The 14,548-nt window shown below is 56.4% G+C and overlaps 1 protein-coding gene across 1 annotated transcript in view; it reads left to right on the plus strand.

The window, feature by feature from the left end:
- The window catches only part of SNED1 (sushi, nidogen and EGF like domains 1), a 65,325-nt gene extending 51,117 nt beyond the window's left edge, over window positions 1-14,208 (plus strand). Inside the window, 5 exon segments of the mRNA XM_079133659.1 lie at window positions 1,242-1,343; window positions 8,699-8,815; window positions 9,392-9,479; window positions 13,447-13,526; window positions 13,777-14,208. Coding sequence (XP_078989785.1) covers window positions 1,242-1,343; window positions 8,699-8,815; window positions 9,392-9,479; window positions 13,447-13,526; window positions 13,777-14,207 — 818 coding nt within the window. The 3' untranslated portion in view covers window position 14,208.
- The last annotated feature ends 340 nt before the right edge of the window (window positions 14,209-14,548 follow it).

A 14,548-nucleotide genomic window follows, 5' to 3' on the forward strand; every position in this document is an offset into this window, starting at 1 on the left:
CCCTGTCTCCAGCCAGGGCCTCGGCCCCATCCATGCACGGGGCTTGGGCCCCGGGGTCAGCACATGCCGAACACAGTGGGAGGGTCAGGTCAGGCTGGTGAGGCCTCCACAATAGGCTGGAGACGCGGGTTGCTGACAGGACATGCCAGAGACAGCATCGGTCACAGGTGTGGGACCCTGGGAGCCCTGCTTGTCACGGTAGGACCACGAGTTCTGCTGAGGGTGCTGGGTCCGCTCATTCTTTGTCATTCAAAGTGTGGTCCTTGGACCAGCAGTCTTGCCTGGGAGCTCCCAGAAGTACAGACCCTTCCCAGAGCTGCTGGCCACACTGTCCTGAAACAAGGGACGCACATCACCTCCAACAAGTATGACCCCCTTGGAGCCTGTGGGTTCCTGTCAGGCCTCAGCGCCTGCACCGTGCCCAGCACCACGGCACGTGCGCACTCCTACACACGCCCCCAGGAAGGCTGGCCCAGCAGCAAAGAGGCATCTGAGTCTACATGACCTGTGCCCTTCCCTCCTGGTCCACAGGTGAAGGGTGCGTCCAGGGACCTCCCTGGGGCAGGCCTCCTCCGTAGCTGACACAGAGGTCCCTGATACATGCAGCGGGGCCTGCTGGGCAGAATGCCCAGGAGATCCCTGGACGCACCGCTCACCTCGAGGGTGGGCGTCCTCCTCGTGGGCTTTCCCAGCAGAAAGCCTCATCACTGGTTCAGGGGACACCACCAAGGGGAGGGAACTGGAGCCAGGGAGCAGAGGGGCCGCTGCACTTGGGGAGCCAGAGGAGTGCGAGGCAGAACGGTCAGGCTGACCACAGGACCCTGGCGGTGGGCAGGGTAAGGTTTGGGGTACAGAGGCAGAGCTCGTGGGACTCGCAGCCATGAGGACAGATGTAAAGTGCTCGGGGGCCCAGTGAGAATGCTGTAGAAGTGACCAAGGGCACCACTTGGCACCACTTGGGGGCCAAGGGCACAGCCTGCAGAGGAGGGCAGAGTGGAGAGGGTGGGGAGAGGCAGAGCCTGACCCTGGGAGGAGCAGAGCCACGGCCAGTGTGAGGAGGGCGAGGCCTGGACCTCCCCTGGGAGGTAGGAGCTGGGCCCTCAGCTCAGGGGGGCCGCTCTGGGGCCATGGGGCTGGTGCCAGAGTGGGAGGATGAGGGGTGGATGGGAACGGTCACCAGGCAGCCCCAGGAGCGCCCGGGTGCGAGGAGCGTGCCATGAGGTCGCCCTGGCCTCTCCTAGAACCCAGCACCCCAGTGCCACTCGAGAGCACAGAGGAGGCCCCCCAGCAGACCCGCCTGGCCCTCCAGCAGCTCCCTAAGGACGGTGACAAGGATGCTGGAAGTAAGTCGGCAGCGCCGGAGGGGACTTGGGGCTGACTGCCGCTGGAGGCACCGCGGCAAAGGGCCCAGAGACACGGGGTCTGCCTGAGGGGCAGCCAAGCACCCCGCCTGCAGAGGGCAGGGCAGACCTTACCGCCAGGGGTGGCACCTCATCCAGCCTCCAGCAGAGGGCCTTCCCCTCCACAGGACCCCATTCCCTGCTCCTCCACAGAGGAAGCCCTCAGTCAGGGAGGGCACAGGAGTCGCCACTGAGCCTAGCCAGAAGGATGCCTGGCCATCCTGGGCAATGTCGGGCCACAGGGGCCTGGCCTGGCGCCGTACCTTGTGAAAGCCACAGCCAGCACACCACACAGGGTAGGAGGCAGCGAGACAGATGCCAGCTCCTCACAATGACCCCCACTCCGCCCCACTCCCTCCTGCTCTCTAGGACCGTCCTAGCACACCTGGTCCTCTCTCCCCTGATCACAGCATGGACTTAGGATAGGTTCACCCATCAACCCAACCCAGAGAAAGCTGGGTCCTGTAAAGGCATGGCCTGAGGGTGGTCTCACTGGCAAGCCCTACCCCAGGCCCCACCCCAGGCCCCACAGACACCAGTTCCAGGCAGTTGCAGCACCAAAGGCCCTCTGCAGACATGGCTCCACGGATCCTGCATCCAGCAGAGCACTGTCCCCCACCACGTGAGGCCTGTGGGCACAGGAGGGTGGGCTTACGTGTCAGCAGCCCGCAGTGAGGGATGCTGCTTTTTGATGGAGTAAAGCAAACTTTTCATCACATGGTTTGTGTATTTCAGCCCCTTTAAGTACCAGACGTCCCACTTCACAAAACCCAGCAGTGAGAAGAGCATGAGCTGGCTCCCCTTGCCCTCTGCCTGCCCCAAGGCCACTGCCATCTGCAGTGATGGTCCTGCTGAGTGGCAGCACGAGAATAGAGTGGCCCAGGCCCGTGAGGCTGAGCGCCATCCCTGGCCCGCCCTGCACCCTCCTGCAGCCCCTTCACCACTCTGTGTGCGTCCCTCTGGGTTTTCTCTGCAAGACCTGGGCCTTCTCTGGGTTCCTGCACAGGGCTGGCCAGAGCCTGGTGGGTGGCAGCGTCCTTATGTGCTGCTGAGCACAGCGGCAGGCTTGGGCTCCTGCTCTTCCCCATCCACCCCCTGCACACAGGCAAGCGGCTTGTGAGTGGCGGGCACTGCCAGAGCCACTGTGGGTGTTCTTGACTGGCTCTTCCAGTGCATTCAAAAGAGTAGACATGCTGGATCTTGGGTATGTGAGCACCCAAGTTCCAGGAGGATGCCAAGTCATCTTCTAACAGAGACTGCCAGGCTCCAGCACTGGGGTCTTACTGGGTTAGGAGGTTTGATATGGAATATAGACGTATGTCTGGGTATTGCATAGTTCAATATTATTATAAATGGTGGCTTTTAAATTACATTTCCTGATTATTTATTCTTGGAACTTAAATATTTATTTGGCCTTACATGGTGACCTCCCACCCAACCATCCTGCCAAATGTTCTGATTCTTGTTGTAGATTCTTGGGGTTTTCTAGGTACATGATCGTATCTTTTAACAGCTTAATTGTCTGCCTTTTAAACTCAGACCTACAACTCACCTGACTGTCCGACTGTAAAGTACAAATCAGAACAGGCACAGTGGCACACACCTGTAATTGCTGTGGCTCAGGAGGCTGAAGCAGGAGGATCACAAGTTGCCCCCTGCTACCAACTGTGCGTGCATGCAGGTCCATTCTGGCCTGGCTCCTCTGGTCCACTGTCTGGTCTTCTTTGAGCTGACCCACCTGTTTAACACTGGAACCTTGAGTCTGACTTGCTGGGCCATGGGGCCAGTCTTCTCACCTTTACCTGGGAAAGAGTCACAGCTGTTCCTGGTCCTTTGTGTGTCAGCTGGTCATGGTCCACAAAGCACTTGTTGGGAATTCTGAGACCATGTGTGCCTACGAAAACTCTCATGAGCCCCCACATGTGAAGTGCACAGTAGCTGGAAGTGGAGTCCCACATCATGGCTCCCTCTCCACGGCCACCCCAGGCCCAGTCCGTTGTCTCTGGTGCCCATCGTGGTCCTGTTTCCTTGCAAGACAATTTGCTCCTTCTCTCTAGAAGCTGTTAGACTGATTTCTCAAGAAAGGAGGCGCCCAGAGAGCCCCACCCCCAGAGCGCAGTGAGCACTGCCACCAGGCGTGCCCTGGCCAAGTGACCGTCCAGGCAGGGCTGCACCTGCAAGCCCAGAGGGAGCCTCACTGAGAGAAGGGGAGTCCCAAGGTCAGCGCCAGCCATCCCAGGGATCTGTGGGTCAGAGGTGAAGGAGCGCCACGGCTACCCTCCACCCCCACAAACTCCACTCCAGGGGGCTTCTGGGCTGCCCTGGTTTCATCACCACGGACACTATTCCAATGGTCTGAGTGGATGCCACCAACAGGACCAGCTGGCACTGTCCCTCGGTGACACAGGCAAGGGCAGGGACTGACCTGCTCTGCTTGGGCACCTGTCTTCCTGGCCCCAGGGTGCAGCCACAGCGCTCTCTATCCGGTTCAAACAGCCTTCTCCCTGTCCGTGTGTGAGACAGTACACTCAGGATGTCGCAGGGACGGCCAAGTAGACAGGCGGCAGTGGGCAGCTCTGATTCCACAGACTGCAGAGCTGGGTCCCATTAGTCCACAGAAGGCACAAGTGCCACCTGGTCCCTGTAGTCACAGCTGTCCCATTCTAGAGGGTCAGGAATGAGGACTGTATGATTTGGATATGAGGTGTCCCCTTGAAAGCTCATATTAGACAATGCAGGAATGTTTAGAGGTGAAATGATTAGATTGTGAGTGCCAGAAGCTCGTCAGTGGATTAACCTGTTTGAGGTATTAACAATCTGAATGGACTCTTGCGTGTGGCTGAAGGAAGCAGGTCACCGGGGTGTGCCTCAGAAACTGTATCTTGGCCTCGCTCCCCTTCTCTCTATTCCCCGGCTCTGCCGTGTGGTGAGCAGCTTTCCTCCACCGTGCCCTGCTGCCATCATGTTCTGCCTCACCTCAGGCCAGAGCAAGGGAGTCGGCCAACCACGGACTGACCTTCTGAAACTGTGAGCCAAAATGCACTTCTTTACCTCCTCTGAGTTGTTTCTATCAGGTATTTTGGTCTCAGCAATGAAAACCTGACTCACACAATGGCACAAGCTTGTGGATTCTCAATACCCTACATACTGCTATATTCTGTAGGGCTGGTGTAAAATTTCTCTAGACAATTATTTATAGCGTCCAAAATTCAAATGGAATTGCAATTGCAAGGGAGCCAGGAGAGAAAAAAGAGGAAAAGAGGAGAGAGAGAGAGAGAGAAAAGAAAGAAAGAAAGAAAGAAAGAAAGAAAGAAAGAAAGAAAGAAAGAAAGAAAGAAAGAAAGAGAGAAAGAAAGAAAGAAAAAGAATATCTGAAAAAGATTTAAAAAGTAGGAGGACTCACAATTTCCAGAGTCGAAGCTGACTGAATCCAAAGAATCAGGGCAGTGTGGTCCTGCTCAGGGTGAGCATTTAGGTCAGTGCTCACGTGAGGTGCCGTGGCCCTCAGGCCGAGTCACACAGGACAGAGCCCGCATGTCAGAGCTGAAATCGACACTCTTAGTAGAGGGAAGGGAGTGGGGTGGGGGAGGAGGGGAGGAAAAGGGGAGAAGCTAGGGATGGATCAGAGCAAATGGCAGTCCACACCTTCATTATCATGTCAAAATGAACCCTGACGTCATGTAAACTCAAAGAGCCAATAAAAAGAAAAACATCAAACTCTTAGAAGAAGGATTCTTGGATAAAACACCAAACATACGAGCAATAAAGAAAAAAAGGGAAATGGAACTTCATCAAAACTTCGATACTTTTGTGCTTCAAAGGTCGCCATCAAGAAAGTGAAAGACAAGTCGAGAATGGGTGGAAGAACCTGCAGATCACACAGCTGGTGACGAACTTCTGCCTGCAGCACATAAGGAACTCGGTTTAAAAGCAAGCCAGGAAAATGAAGGAACATTTCTCCAAGGAATGCAGGCGAATGGTCGATGAGCACAGAAAAGACAACTGGTGCCAATCGTCGTCAGGGAGACGCACACCGAGAGGCTGCTGCCCCAGTGCAGCACGGGGCTGGTGGGCACGGCCTGCCCGCTGCACTGCAGGCGAGGTCTGCAGCTCTGAGGGGCTGAGGGCAGCTCCTCCAAGGGCCCACGGGCAGCTGCGCCCCAAGAGAAATGAACACTGCACAGCAGGCCTCGCACGTGGACGTCCACAGCAGCAGCAGCAGCACCAAGGGCAGAGAAGCCAGCACCCGCCCACGGCTGGAGGGGACCCCACCACCACCTCCAGCCAGTGGGACAGGGACGTGAGGCACGCAGCGCTGCCACACGCCACCACATGGGGAGCTTCCAGACACACTCGGGGAGAGGAGCCCACAGCAGAACGAGCCCAGGGCGCCCTGGAGAGTGAACGCCTAGGGGCTGCTCAGGAGGGAAGGCAGGGTGACCGCTGAAGGCCATGCCTCCTGTCTGAGGGGGACTGATGGCAGACGTGGAGCAATGGTGCGCCTGGGGTCTGTCTTGTTAGAGCTGCTCTTAAGAGTCACAGGCAGCACAGGGCCTTCGACGTGCTGTCGTATGGAAATGAGGGAATACAAATACATCTCCGTTATGTTTAAGAAGCAAATGGAGACAGAGGGTGACTACTCACGGACGGACAGAGCAGGAGAAGAGAATGGAGGCAGAGGCTGGTCTTCTCTGGAAATACCAACCTTGTTAGAGTTTTCACTTCAGAACCCAGAAGAATATTCTTGAACAATAAAAAGACAGGGCGATACTTAAGGACTGGAAACAGATGGAAACAGCGATCCTGCCATGCCATGCCACGCTGAAGGGTGTGCTCTGCCCTAGTGTGGGTGGTATGCCTACCGCATGGCAAAACAGTCACAGCACACATGGGGTAAAGAAAGGGCCCATGTCCCTGTGGCCGAGAGCCTCAGTGTAAAATCATAAAACTAAGAGGTTAATGCCAAGCACGGTGGCACACACCTGTGATCCCAGCAACTCAGGAGGCTAAGGCAGAAGGATCACAAATCCGAGGCCAGCCTCAGCAATTCAGCAAGACTATAAGCAGCTTAGTGAGGACCTATCTCAAAATAAAAAATAAAAAGGCCTGGGGATGTGGCTCAGTCGTTAAGCACCCCTGAGTCCCATGCCAAGAACCAAAACAAGACAAAACAAAAAAATAAACTAGGAGGTTAAAAATGCTGTTTGATTCTGTGAACCTGAACTGGAAATACCAAAATAAACCCATAATTTGTTTATTATTATTTATTTATTCATTTATTTATTTTATTTATTTATTTCTTTTTTTGCGGTGCTAAGGATCGAACCCAGGGCCTTGTGCTTGCAAGGCAGGCACTCTACTGACTGAGCTATCTCCCCATTCCTGTTTATTTTTTAAAACCCTAATTTCCTTGTTCTCTTCACTGGGAAGCTTGAGGCAGAGGCAGCTTATGAGCGGTGATCTCTGAGAGCCGTCTCCATGGAGGAAGGGAAGGGCTTTGGAGAAATGATGGCTCATTCAAGACTGCAGGAGAACATGGGCGAAGTGCCAGGCACAAGCTGTCAAACAGCAAGTGCACACCGAGTCAACCGGCACTGTGCTGGGGGCCAAGAGCCAGCCTGAGAGGGCTCCTGCTGGCCCAAGATGGTGGCTTCAGCTCCAAGGAAAAGCACGCAGCACCTACTGGAAGCCTTAGGTGCACCCAGAGCCCAGTTCATCACCCATCTCAAGAGGACAGACCTGCCAGTCAGCCTGGGCACCTGCTGCAAGGGCAGTGCTGGCCCTGCTCACACATACTCACAGGCCCCTTGAAGGCTGGTGCAGGCAGAGCTCTCAGGCTCAGGAGGATCTGGTCTCGGGGGGAGGCTGCGTTGCCGGACCGTGACCGCCTCACACCACTCAAGTGGGGCGTGGCACACGGCACGCCTCCGACATGGCTGAGGGTGCACGCGCACCCTGCAGAACTGTCCTGCCAAGGGCCTTGGAACCCAAGTCCCCTCATGTCCTTCTCTACTAAAAGAGTTTGCGGGGTGCGGCACAGGTTGGTCCACAGGAAGCAGGTCAGACCCAGGAGGGCACCGAGGGTCAAGGGCCTATTCTTGACAGACAGGGAAAAGACCAGGGGTACAGATGAATACCTGACACATCAGGCGCGGCAGTACAGCCCTCACGAGCCTGAGCTGTTAGCCAGCTGTGAATGGCATCTAAGCTGAGCACAGCCTGGGACTTCCACACTGGAGAGCTCCCGGGAACGGCGGGCATGCAGAGCGCTGCTGTCTACCTGCAGATACAGCTGACGTGTTTACAGGAGAAAGGACACCTGCAAACTGCTCTGTGGTTCTTCAGGGTGACAGAGATGGACGTGAAGCAGGACAGGCAGAAGCTGAGTGCCTAGGATCTCCCCACTCAACACCCCGTCAGCTTGGAAAGTTCACGATGATGGTGTTTTTAAGCCCAAAACTCATTTTAAATACATCAAGAATGATGAAAGGAAAGCCCAGAAGACAGTGGGGGAAGGAAAGAAGGCTGAGTGGATCCAGTGAGGATGGAGGGGGACCAAGGGGCAGCGACCTGTAGGAGGCTGTGAGGTCACTCAGAGACGCCTTCAAGGAACAAGCTGGGAGAGGTGCCAGGTAGGCGGGGCTGGATTAGATGCTGGGCTGGAGACCAAGTCTCCCTTGGGACTAGACAAAGGCCAAGGCACAAGTCTTACTCTTTGTGTTTTAAGTTAAAAATCAAGATAACAGGTATCTTAAAATAATGACAAAAATAAGGACAGGGTACGTTTGGGGGATGGGGCCAAGCCAGGCCCGCTCCTCCTGGGCAGCATGCTGACCACGTGGCCTCTCCACAGCAAGCTGCGATGCACAGGAGGAGGCAGTCACCCTCAGGGGCACAGGTGCCAATCTGCACGAAGGGCTGTCTGGGGCTGGGGGCGTGGCCAAGTCCCCTGCCATCTAGGGACAGGCACTTGAGGACAAAAGGGCCTCGAGCTCCAGGCAGAAGTCCTGTGTAGGGGCAGAGCCAGGACAGCATGGTGGGTGGGCTGCACATCAGATGCTCCGCACAGGAGGCCCAGTGGACACCCTCCTCTGACCCTGAGGTTGGGCAGGCGCACTGAGGCCTGTGTTCCCATCAGGGCTGGCTCTGCCCACCAGACCCAGCGGTGCCGAGCCCACAGCAGCATGAAGCCTGTCACTGCCGCCTTCCTGCACCTGGCAGGCCATCAAAAGATGCAGCCTGTGGTGCCAGCAGGTTCCCGAGGTCTGGGGCTGACCTCTCCTGGCTTCTGTTTCCAGGTGCCCCTGGGAGCTGCTCAGAAGACACCTGTCAGAATGGAGGCACCTGTGTGGCAGGTGCCAGTGCCAACCGCTGTGACTGCGGGCCAGGCTTCAAGGGCAGGCGCTGTGAGCTGGGTAAGTCAGAGTGGCCACCAAGCTGGACACTGGCTTCCCGGAACCTATTGCAACGGCTGTGGTCAGGCCCTAGGAAGCTGGCACAAGTGGCTCTGTCCAGGTCTTCCAAACTGCGAGGTGCCAGACGGGGGTCTGAGAGTGCCTAGGTACAGAGGCTGGTGGGCAGAGAATCTGAGAAGAGGTGGGGGCTGAAAAAAGCCAAGAACAGGAGCCATGAGCAGCAGCCATGCCACAGCAGGGTGAGGCTGCAGGGCCCAGAGTGGAGGTCAGAGGACAAGAGAGTCCATGGGAGGGTCACAGGTTCCTTTGGACTGAGTGCTGAGGGTGGAGGTCAGAAGCTCTCACACCACCACGCTGGCCTGCAGGCTACAAGGTCACCCCAGCCAAGGCAGCCTCTGCAGCTGCCGGACAGTCCTGGGATAAGTCCCCATCCCAGGGTGCAGCTGGCACCAATCCCCAGGCCCAACAGGCTGCCAGGGTCTTCCTTGGGAGGGGTCTCTCCTGAGGGGCAGGAAGAGAGTTCCTGTGGCATGGAGCCTGCTCCTAAGCCTCCGCCCTTCTGCTTTGTGTCGGCAGCCTGTAAAAAGGTGCCCCGCCCCTGCACCCGACTGTTCTCGGAGACAAAGTCCTTTCCAGTCTGGGAGGGAGGCACCTGCCACCATGTGTAAGTTGGCTTCTGTCCTTGGCCTTACTCCGCTGACAGGGCTCTTCACTTTCCAGAGTGCTGCCTTACTAACCCTGAGGGACGCTGGCTGCAGAAGTCACTGGCACGGATGGCTCATGCCTGCCACATAACAAGCCAGGAGCTTGAGGCAGGAGACTGTGCCGAGGCCCCTGCAGCTCAGAACAGTGGCTGAGGAGAGCCAGTCCCTGGCTCCCAAGCCCTGGGTCCTCCTCCTCAGCCCCTGGGCCCCAGTGGATGGAGGGTCCTATGCCCAAGGATTCCAGGACCTGACCTCCCTCTCTTCCTCAGAGACCCTGGAAAAACAAATGCCAAATGAGAACTTTTAGTCCCAGCACTGCCCCTGACTCACGATGTGGCCCTGGGCAAGTCACCCATGCCTCGGTTTCCCCATCTGTAAAGTGGGCTGTGGAGGGACATTTGCCTCACTCTTCTCTGTGGACCCCTCTTGCCAAAATCCTGTGACTCCAGGGGACACTCACGGCCATTTAGGCCGCCACACCCCTGACGGCACGCTTGTGTGCCAGGCTGCTGCAGGCACAGTCCACCAGTGACACAGGCTTTTGTGCTGACAGACCACCAGTCACAGAAGGTGGCAAGTGCTCAGGAAGGAAGGGAGAGAGGAAGTGAGGCCAGGAGAGCCAGATGAAGGGCCCGTCCTACGTCAGACAGGCGACAGGAGCGTCCCCTCCCGGGCCTGGCATCTGAGAACAGCAGAGGCCAGTGGGCCGACTAAGCGAGGCCAAGCATGATGAAGGGCCCCTCCGAAGGATGGTGGCGCCTGTTCTCCATGAAGTGAGGAGTGACGGGTGGCCGCGTTTCAGACTGCTCTGGATGCCCCACCGAGGGCGGGAGGTGAGGGCAAGGACAGAGTTTTATTTGAGCTTGACATGAAGCCAGGCTGAAGACAGAGTAGAGGCGACACTGAGCTGCCAGGTGTGGAGGCCGTGGGACAGCCACTGGCCGGGGCTCTGCTGCTCACACCAGTGCCTGCAGACCTGTCACAGCCCAGCGTGCCCACAGGGAAAGCCTTGTTGCCCAGAAGCATTCTGCCCTTTCATCTGGAAACGGCCTGCACCTTTGAAGTGGCCTTGTATCCCACACACCGCCGGGTGTGCTTCGTACCCAGCGTGACAAGCTCTGCCGTCTGTGTCTAGACCGTTCACATCGCCCTTCCACGGTGGCCACGTGGCCGGGCCTATTTGTTCTCTGTTTACCCCATCTGTTCTGCATTACTCTTCCTTCTTTTCCTCCTAATTTGAGATTAACTGTTTAGGGCGCCTTCACCTCTGTGACTGGCTCACTCATTTTACTTCTTTGGTTTTTTGTTGCTTGGGAGTTGCACCTTCGACTTACCAGGACCTGCCTTTCTTGTCCAGTTGCCACCTGCGGCCTCAGGGGCCCTGTGACTGTCACCTCTGATTGCCACCACCCTCCTTCGCCCAGTTGCAGACGCTCACACCGCTCTCAGTCCTGTTCTCTGAGTGCTGAGTGAGTCCTCTGCCTGTGTCGCACACCCACCGCCCAGCGCTCACTGCCCTGGGGATCACGCCCTCAGCCTAAGCCATAGAACTCTTCTTACAGCACAGATCTGCTGGGGACCAACTCTCTGCTCATTTGTCTGAAAAGGTTATTTCACCTTTGTTGTTGAAGAAATATCTGTAAATATAGAATTGGTGATTGACAGAACTTTTCCTCCAGCACTTTAAAAACGCCATTCCTGGGCTGGGATGTGGCTCAGTGCAACACTTGCCTGGCATGCACAGGGCCTGGGTCCACCCCCACCATGCCCCATGCGCATGACGAGTCCCACACCCTGCCTCTTCACACTCTCTCTGGTTCTGCTCCGGCCAGCGTCATGCTGCTGTGCTCCAGCACGGTGGTCTGTGTTCGCTCTCTGGACATGGTGCACCCCTGGCACCTCTGGGTGCTCAGCTTCTGTCAGATCTGGACTGTCTGGACCCCTGCTTCTCCACACGCACTTCCTGCCCCTTCATGTCCCTCTCCTCCTGGACGCCAGTTAGGCCGTCAGGCTGGTGTTGCTCTGCAGCTCTTCCCACTGTTCTGAAGAGCGCTGGGAGCAGCAGACACGTCAGCTCTGCCCTCCAGTTGCGGCCATCGACCTCTGCCTCCGCGCCAGCTAGCCTACCATCGACCCACACAACTGTGTGCGTCTCTAGAAATCCCACTCGGCTCTCTCTCTGGCCTGCCACTACTCTTCATCATGAGCAGGTTTCCCGTTAGATCACTGAACACAATTCACAAACTTAGATATCGTCAGGGCCATTTCTGGACTTTTTCCATTCAATTCTTTTTCTCCAGGATAGGGGTCACGTTTCTTTAAATTCTTCACATGATTCTTTGAATGTCTTATAATTTTTAGAGGATGCTGAACATTAAAAAGTTTGTTGTTAGGTGCCAAACTGTTTCGTTTTTCGTATTCAAGAATGTTTTCTCGGCAAGGCAGCCTTGGGAGCGTTTGGTCCTCCTGAGCCTTGCTTCAGTGGCCTTGGTAGCCTTATTCTGGGATGGTCTCACCCCTTCTCCTCTCTGGCTCTCGGGATGACTGGTTCCTCCGTGGATCTGCCCAGCTTGTGGGGTACTCTGGGCACACAAAGTGCCATTCCACCCACAGATTTCCAGGAGTGGTCCTCTGCAGAGCTCCCTCTGCCTCCTCAGCTCCCGTTTCCTCAACTCAGTGTGATCCTGTCTGAACCCATCTGCAACTCTGTCCAAAGCCTGCAGCAGGCTGACCTGCAGGTGCCCATGCGCCTGTCTCCTCTTCCCAGGCTTGCTGTTTCCTAACATCCAAAGATAGTTACTTCCTGTATTCTGTCCAGCTCCCTGGGAGTTCACAGGGGAGCTCCTTCCAGAGCCTGCCACTGCCTGGAGGTTCTACAGAGCTGGTGTGGGCCGTAGCTTTGCCACAAACTCCCTGGGCTTCTCTTCTAAATGGTTCTCACCCTGAACACCTTCCCCTCCTATCATCTTCAGATGCCTTGTGAGAAAGGTGGCATGAGTCTCCCAAGGACACAAAACTGATAAGAGCCGAAGGAGGCTGCTCAAAGCACCCTGGCTGGTAACAGGAGAGGAGGCAGAAATCATGTGTTCTGGCCAGCTTTTCACAACTATGACTAAATGACCTGGGCATAACAATTTTAAAGGAAGAGAAGTTCATTTCAGGGCTCATGGTTTCAGAGGTCTTAGTCTATAGAAGATCAGCTCCATTCCTTAGGACTCCAGATGAGGCAGAACATCATGGCAGAAGAGTATGGCAGAGGGAAACAGCTCCCATGTTGATCAGGAAGCAGAGAGAGACTCCATTCTCCAGATACAAGACACATACCTCACAGCCATATCCCAGATTAACCACCTCCTCCTGCCACAGCCCACTTGCCTCCGGTTGCCACTCAGTTAATCCCATCAGGGATTCATTCACTGATTGGTTATGACTCTCAAAACCCAATCATTTCTCCTCTGAACCTTCCTGCACTTTCTCACAGGTGAGCTTTTGGGGGACACCTACATCCAGACCACAACACCATGGCTCTGGCCCTGTACTGCTGCCTCTGCAGCCTGCAGCCCAGGTTGCTCAGCCTTCTCCCCAAAGTTCATAAAGCAGAACAGAAGGGTCAGAGCCCAGGGGTCTGCCTCCAGCAGGCACGACACTGGAACTCGTGTCATCTTTCAGAGCCACGTGGTGTTGCCAGCAGTCACTCAGATGCACTCTGAAATGGGCACGTTTTGTATGTAGACTGTGCTCAGTGCAGCTGATCTTCTAAAAAAATCACATGGCTTTTACGTTGGGCACTTCAACACACCAGGCAACGTCTGGGCCGGAACAGTAGTCTTTCCCTTGAAGTCTCTGCACACATGGGTGGTCCACAGCCCAAGAGGGGGCAGCACTTTCCTCGGCATCTAGCTTCACAGAGCTCTCTTATGACAACAGGTACAAAAGAGTGTACAAAGTGCACCCGGACACCTGCTTCCAAGAGCGCTGCGAGGGCACAAGCCCCAGGAGGCCCACAGGTACGCGGGGCCAGCTGCCCGTGCAGCTCGCAGGGTGATGGACAAGGAGGCGCCACTCGTACCTGGGGCGGTGCAGAGAGCAGGAGCACACAGCCCAGGGGGGGGCAGGTGGGGGCAGGTGAGCACAGGTGCACTCTGGCCCTGCACAGAGCTCAGTGCTCGCTGGGCAGGCACAGGTGCTACTGGCTGCCCAAGGGCACAGCCTCAGAAATGGGAAAGACCTTTTCACCTTCTGCTCATTTAAACCCAGGCTCCTCTCCAAAGGGTTCAAGGTGGTCACAAGTGTCACTCTTTGGGCTTTACCGAAGGAGTTCTGAGAACATCACACACTTCCAAAATCAGGGCCCTACCCTCGGCCTTACTCTCCGAGACCACCTGGGCCCCACGCATGCTGGCCTGAGTGCTAAGCTGTGGTGCCACACACCCAGCACCGGCCCTCCCAAGGCCACTCCGACTGCCTCCTGCCTGCCCCTACGCCCTCCAGGACCCACCTCCACGGCCACCTCCAGGCAGGGGTGTGCAGCACTGAGGAGCCAGTGCCTCAGGAGCGGGCCGTGCTGGAACCCAGGGAGCCACAGGCGGAGGGGGCAGGCCAAGGGCACAGAAGGGTCCTGCTCATCAAGCCCTTTTCTTCATGATTCCAGGAAACAAAGTAACAGTCAAACACTGAGGAAGCACTAAGGTACGCATCCCTGTGCTCCAGAGCTGGTGGGAGGCGGAGGGGCAGCCCTGCCCAGTCCCGGCCTAAGGCCCTGCTCCAGCAGGTTACTGCCAAGGGGCTTCCCAACTCCCTGCCTCAGGCCTCCTGGCAGACGCAATGTGGCCTAGCCACAGACCCACACTGTCTCCAGGTGGAAGTGGGGCTCTGGCCTGAGGGCATTTCCTACCTCCTCTCAATGGAAATGCAGAAAGCTGGAAGACCACCTGGCACCTGGAGGGCAGGGCAGAGTGGAGGAGGGCCTGAGATGCTGAGGAATTCTGGGGACACCCCTGGACCCTGTGAATGGTGTTCCACTAGCAGT

The sequence above is a fragment of the Sciurus vulgaris genome (assembly GCF_902686455.1).
Source record: "Sciurus vulgaris genome assembly, chromosome: 3".
In the NCBI taxonomy this organism is placed as follows: Eukaryota; Metazoa; Chordata; class Mammalia; order Rodentia; family Sciuridae; genus Sciurus; species Sciurus vulgaris.